This window comes from Spea bombifrons, chromosome 8 (assembly GCF_027358695.1).
Source record: "Spea bombifrons isolate aSpeBom1 chromosome 8, aSpeBom1.2.pri, whole genome shotgun sequence".
In the NCBI taxonomy this organism is placed as follows: domain Eukaryota; kingdom Metazoa; phylum Chordata; class Amphibia; order Anura; family Pelobatidae; genus Spea; species Spea bombifrons.
In genome coordinates this window covers 8,265,727-8,272,225 of record NC_071094.1, presented here as the reverse complement: position 1 = coordinate 8,272,225, position 6,499 = coordinate 8,265,727, and the positions used below count along the sequence as shown (strand labels likewise).

The 6,499-nt window shown below is 39.6% G+C and overlaps 1 protein-coding gene across 2 annotated transcripts; it reads left to right on the top strand.

Moving 5' to 3' along the window:
• Positions 1-361: 361 nt before the first annotated feature.
• Positions 362-6,134, top strand: EMD (emerin). 2 transcript variants are annotated; one of them, XM_053472980.1, is made up of 6 exons: positions 362-479; positions 2,387-2,480; positions 3,936-4,010; positions 4,111-4,164; positions 4,916-4,974; positions 5,918-6,134. In XM_053472980.1, exons 2-6 carry the CDS (start codon positions 2,399-2,401, stop codon positions 5,981-5,983), a joined length of 336 nt encoding a protein of 111 aa, XP_053328955.1. In that variant the 5' UTR covers positions 362-479; positions 2,387-2,398; the 3' UTR covers positions 5,984-6,134. The 2 variants fall into 2 exon arrangements, with proteins under 2 accessions (XP_053328955.1, XP_053328956.1); XM_053472981.1 differs by lacking the exon at positions 362-479 and adding an exon at positions 1,012-1,148.
• The last annotated feature ends 365 nt before the right edge of the window (positions 6,135-6,499 follow it).

The window sequence follows — 6,499 nt, the reverse complement described above, 5'->3', positions numbered from 1 at the left end:
AATTTAATAATCAGTCATGTTTTTCGTCACTGACACAAGAGCCCAATAATCACATACAACATGATTGTAGCGGGTGACACCCAACGGCCACATAAAAGGCGGGAAACCGGGGTTCTGGTGCCTCATAACCCGACCAGAATTATACTTCATAATTACATTCATTTCAAATAAGGCTGTCAGTCAAATAAACCAATGGGAGCAAGAAGCCTTTTACTGTCACCCTGAATGCGTCTACGGAAAGCCCACGGGCTTCCAGCTTCCACACACGAGCGCCTTCCACTCAATAAAATCCTGCGTCACGCAAAGGGAATTCGCTTCAGCTCGTACAGGGAGTGGGCAGTTTTCACCCGGGTCGATCCCACCCACTGCCCGCCCAGACGAACCCGCGTGACAAGCCTTTCCTATCCACACCCTCGGGAGCCACCGGAGAGCCGCCGCGCACACACTTTTGTTTGTGAAGGCACGAGGCCGGTCCTCAGGTGAGAGACGCTAGCGGGCCACGTCCGCTCTTTCAATAGGTACCGACGGGGACCGTCGCGGATTCCCGCGCTTTTGGGCCGGCCTTTCATTGGCTAGGAGACTGGGAAGCGCTGGCCTCGCGCTCGCCTTGAGTTTTTGAGAGTGGGAGGGGCCGCGGCCGGTGGGTCTCTCCGTAGTTTCCCGCCCATTCTGTGAGTGATGGACGATGTGTACGCTTTGTAGGGCTTCATTTCATAGTAAATGATATAAGGGTTATATATATATATATATATATATATATATATATATATATATATATATATATATATATATATATATATATTAGTAATCTTTGCTCATTTTCCAGTTAAGGTGTAGCCTATTGCTTTAAACGAGAAAAAGTCTCTAATTCATTAATCTAGTGAACTAATAAAAAAACACAACATTTCTGTCACTTTATTAATTTTTGAGGGTTTTCTTGCATACCATGTAATCAGAAACTTACAAGAACTCTTTTTTCTGCTTATACAACATATACCTATCAGTGCTTGCTTTAGCGTGACATTAAGCATTCCCTGGAAAATTATGGATAATGGGCAATTATACATGATTATGGAGGTATTTCTGGGAAGGGTTTGCACAGTCCAGCAGTGGGGGTGAGGCTGGCTTAGGCCTATTGAGCGCCAAAGGTAAATATGACCGAAAAGAACACGTTTTAATACACTTTTGGCCTCGGATGTCCTCCTTTAACACGTAGCCTTCGCTCTTTAGAACTTAAACCCCTTCATGTTCTAGTGAATGTTATATGTGTATAAACAGATGATGTATTTGTAAACTATATAGTGATACGTTTTTGTTTTTTTTAACGTCGTAATTAATTACTAAAGTCTTCAAGTCACATAAAAAGCTTCAGTAAAGCCGGAGGCACATTCCTCATCAGCTCATATCAGCTCATCAAGCATGATGGCGTCCCACTAAACGGCAGAGTTAAAGGGACACTCCAGCCAGCATATGCACTTTAATGAGTATGATGACCGAGAGGTTCCCTTACATGTATATGATATCCCTTACATGTAATGCATGAGACGTACCGCAGTACCCCCCCATATGCATTTGCCCCAATTCCCAGCTAAATGCCACGCACACCATATATTCACCACCGGTGGGCTCCGACGCTGGCTTGGAGAACGCTGCGGGTGGGGATCTGTTCAGACCCCCACAAACAGAAAGCGCTTCCATTGATCTCGGTGGGTGGACTTTCTTGCCGCTGATTGGCAGCTGCAGTCTTTTGTTCTTCAGCTGGGCTTTCTGGGGCGGTGAAATGTCACTTGAGGAGCCCATGGAGCCAACGTGTTATAATTTGTGTTAAACAAACCCATCTGTCAATAACCTTTCCCTAAAAACCACGTGCTCTCCCGGCAGCTGCTTCCTCTTGTCTGACAGAGCATTGCAAAAGGTGCACAAAATACAGAATATATTACAGAAACTAACAGCAAACTGCAAAAAACATTCAGATCTATACATTTACATAGATGAAAATCCTTCGTGTTTCTGTGTGGATTGGAAATTGGTGCAGATGCAGCGGGGGCCGGTGTATAATGTGCAATTCTGGTGGAAAAGTATAAAAGTGGTTCCATTACCATAGCAACCGATGGAATTCTACAACTGATTACTCCAAACCCCCAATGTTAGAATTCTAAACTTACTGCTTTATAGTCAAATTTGACATCATTGGTACAGACACCATCCAGACTGCTGGGGTTTATTCACATTAGGGCTCTGTCTGCACTATATGCTGTCATTGATGACATCATATCCAGCATCACCCATGATACGCTTTTGTCTTTCATATCCATGTATGTCAATTTTATAGTTGTTTTGTACGGAAGTATTGAGGAATATAAATGATCTGTATATATTTTTTCAGAGACCCTTAAACATGGATGAATACAAGCGCATGTCGGACGGAGAGCTTATTGAGGTTTTACGGAAGTACAACATCCCACACGGCCCTGTTGTGGGTGAGTTTTGTGGGGTTTTTTCGCGGTGTCTTTTGACAATTACAGGAAATGTAGTATTTGTCCAAATATATGGAACATATAGAATATTGAGCCGGACACCAGCTTGGGTGTGAATTACTACGTTTGTGGGTTTTGGATCAGCTAAATTTATTTAGTAGAACACTTCGTTCAAAGGAACAACATTCAATTTACTCTTAGGAACCTGGGATCCACTGCAACGCTGGGGCATTAATTTCAGTTGTTATATTATATATACAGTTATTTTTTTATGTAACAAAAACATTTGTAATTTGTTGCAATGTGGTAAATAAGATACTCTGCATTTTCGCCATTAGCTGTAGACAGTTGCCATTCCCGGTCAGCTGAGATAGAAAGTGGCAAAAGCAATTATCCCATAGTAGTTTACCCCATAGTAGTAATAGGGAGTCTGGTTAAGATGGAGTGTCGGTCGATGACTGGATCGCGGTTTGCAAGTATACAGTTAGTTGCTTGGAGAAAGCAGCTTGGAACTTCTAAACTACAACCTTCTTTCCCAAAATGTTAAGGTCATTCTAAAAATAACTTGCTTACTTAAATAACTTTTTTAACATGTTAGAGAAACTTTAAAGGGACATGCCAATCCCAAACCAATCAAATATTTACCGTAAGGCATATTGAAATCAGGTTCTATTGAACACCAGCGCAATTTGCTTTATTTAAATACCGCTACCTGCATCCATCAGTTTTCATTGGCGTTAGGAAGGACGACTGATACTTAAGTACCCTACATAAGCAGCAGCCCATGACAGCTTAGATTGTTAGCTCCTACACCTAATGTATCAGTTTGCCTTGGTCTGTCCATTCTAGATTTGTCAAACCCTTGGATATATATATATATATATATATATATATATATATATATATATATATATATATATATATCTATATCACTGCCTAAATTGTTGGCGCTATATAAGTAAAAGATAATAATATATCTCTGAGTGGAGGTCACCCATGATTTGGTGCTTAAATACAAATCCATGCGTTTATTTCTGCATGCTCATAAGCCCCAGGGTCTATGGATAATGGGCTCCAGGGTGCATTTTACTGAAAGAAAAGGTTTAGCGTAAGTTTTAAACCATTCCAAGTATTGGATTATCGAGCAGTTTATATACTCTTGCATTTCATAATATTTCATCAAGCATAACTGTCATTTAAAGCATAACATTGTTTCTTTCTGGTGGCGCCTATTTACTGGAAAGCTCCATGGAAGTGTCTTTGTAGAAAAGATAAGCTTTAAATAACACAAGAAGTGACTATACTAAGTGTTTATTATTAAAGTCACGAATATATGATAATATTTAGGATTTCTTTGACAAGTATAGGAGTATATGGTGTTTATTTTTTGTTCTAGCTCTCTCCTGCATCACCAAATAATAATAAAAAAAATAATTGCTATATTTTTCTTCCCTTTAGGTACAACCAGAAAACTATATGAAAAGAAAGTTTACGAATATGAACGCAAAAAGGGTAGATTTCCGCCCTCGTTTGGTAAGTTAACATAAATTTGTGGATCCCACTTCTTTTGTAGCATCTTGAAACGCATACTGCACCCTTCTCCATAATAACTTTACCGTTCCTGTTTTATAAGGCTCCTATGACAGTAGGCCACAGTTCAGAAACACGGACTATGAAGATGACAATGGTAAGAAATTAAGTATAATTTCTTTTTTTTAAAAAGTGTCTTCCCATGGATTGCTGGTAAATACGTAATTTCTGGAATGAGTTCTATGTATTTCTCGTGTATTACTAAACTATACACAGTAGACCTCCATTCCCTTCCACAAGCTCAACAAATGCTCTGGATTTATTTAATTAACCCTTTCATTAACCCATTATACCCAATGTATATGGATGTTCTCAATAAATACATAACCTTAGCAAGGGGTCATGATGTCTAATCAAGTGTCCTACACTCTAAGTGCCGCTGAATCATGGTTCTTGTTACCGTTCTGGGACTGTTGTCTGTCTCTTGAGGACCAGCGCCCCCAGCTGTCCACATGCATTAGGGGCATTCTGATACAGGGACAGGTAGTAGAAAGAAATAAACCGTACTGCTATGCATCCAGCATACTAGGTGTTAGACTTATGCATTTAAATTCATCCAAATTGCAAATTTACAGAATTTTGGCAAACTTGGCAATTCATGCAAAGCCACAACAACGAGGATAAACCCCCATGAAGCAGACGAAAACAAAGCAAGAAGCTCATGATTCTTTATTGGAAATCCCTGGGCCCTTTGTCTCGCACTCCTTCTCGGTCACTCTCGCTCACACTCTCTTAATGCTACCTTACCTTCTCTGCCAACCACAATGTAAATCAATAAATGTTCATTTTTGGGTAACCCTTTGTGTGCCGCTAAGTTTCACATGTGTTTGTTTTTCCTAAATTTGAAGACATCTACCAGGAAGAAACCATCACCCGGACTGTTGGATATCCGCAAGCATATCAGAGAGTAAGTAACTACCGCTTTAGGATTCTAATTCACAATGAGCAGGTTTTGTTTCGTCATTGTTATAATATAGCAGAGGTATTATACTATCCTCATTTACACACAGTTCTACTTTTGAACACCACCTGCAGCTATTTATAGAATAGCAAGTAAAAAAATGTTAGGGGAAAACAAACATTTTTTGGTAATGGCCCAAAATCTTTAAATCTGAGCAGCTGGAGAGATGGAGCTTCACTCGTAAGCCCTTCCTTAGCAAGCAAGTTGGAGAGCCAGCAGCCTGGATGAGTGGTGCTGGAATAATATTACCTGCTCTTGGAAGTCTTTTTTTTTCTTCTCTAGTCTCATATTAGAGGACTAACAGAAATATATATATATATATATATACCTTGAATAGGAATATAGATTGTTTTTTTTTTTTTTATTAGCAGATATAGGGTTTGCACTTTAAAACAGAAGACAAAATATAGCATTTCCACCTTCTTTCTGTCACTAATTTATTTTTATTTAAATGCCTTATGTTTTACAGAGCCATCTGGAGAGCCTCCCAAGCAAGTAAGTTTATTTCACAAATGATCTTAACAAAGATCAGAAAGTTGAATTGCGTGTATAGCTGTAACTAATGGAATGAAGGTTTGCAACCCGGTAAAAGTCCTGCAGACTTGAATAAGTAAAATGTAATTTACGAATAATTTTAAATGTTTCAGTGCAAGTTTTTTTACTGCTATATTCTTTATACATTTCAAAATGTTACCTTCTCGACCCGAACTCACATGAAATATTGTAGATTATTGCGTATGAAGAATAACCTTGGTGCTAAATGGTAAAAACTGAGCAGTCAGCGGGACGTTATATGGGGGACTACTGCAGTTGCGCCGGAATGACTTTTTATATATAATCCACATATTGTTGCCGCCATCCTCTCAGTTCATGTTGGTAACTTTTTCAGGAGTTACAGCAAGGAGAATTCTTACCAGCAAGTATCCCAGGTGCGTTACTCTTCGCAAGGAGTTGAACCTCGGAGGCCAATCCGTGAAAAAGTCAATGAAGAGGCTCCCGCGAAGCGCTTCATCCCGCTCTGGCTGCAGCTCTTCCTCCTGCTGCTTCTTATTAGTTTCCTGGCCTATATGTACTTCTTTCCAGAAGAAGAAGATAATCCATTCAAGAGGATCAGTGAATGAATAGCGCAGGATCTGTCAATATGACACCGCTTACAGGTTGCTGGTGCTCCCTGCTTGACCTCTGTAAGGAAGTGACTGTGTTCCGCAACATGGGCATTTTTTATTCACCTACTAGAGCAAGCGTAATATGAATGATTATGATCCAGTGAGCCTCTTATATGCAGACATCATCCTAAGAATGTTCACACCATAGATGTCACTTCCAAATCTCTTCCCCGCTAAAAGTTATTTTTGGCATAAATTAGGCCATATAGGCTCAGGTTATTTACTCGTTTCATGTATTATACCATCTAAAAATGTAATTGAAAACATGCATACATTTTAAATATCTATGGTAAGCGTATAAAACA

Bases quoted from the DNA above. Each gene is read 5' to 3' on its own strand.
- EMD (XM_053472980.1), top strand. From the start codon at position 2,399: ATGGATGAATACAAGCGCATGTCGGACGGAGAGCTTATTGAGGTTTTA. The intron at 2,481-3,935 runs GTGAGTTTTGTG...TCTTCCCTTTAG, and splicing joins CCCACACGGCCCTGTTGTGG to GTACAACCAGAAAACTATAT. The intron at 4,011-4,110 runs GTAAGTTAACAT...CTGTTTTATAAG, and splicing joins TAGATTTCCGCCCTCGTTTG to GCTCCTATGACAGTAGGCCA.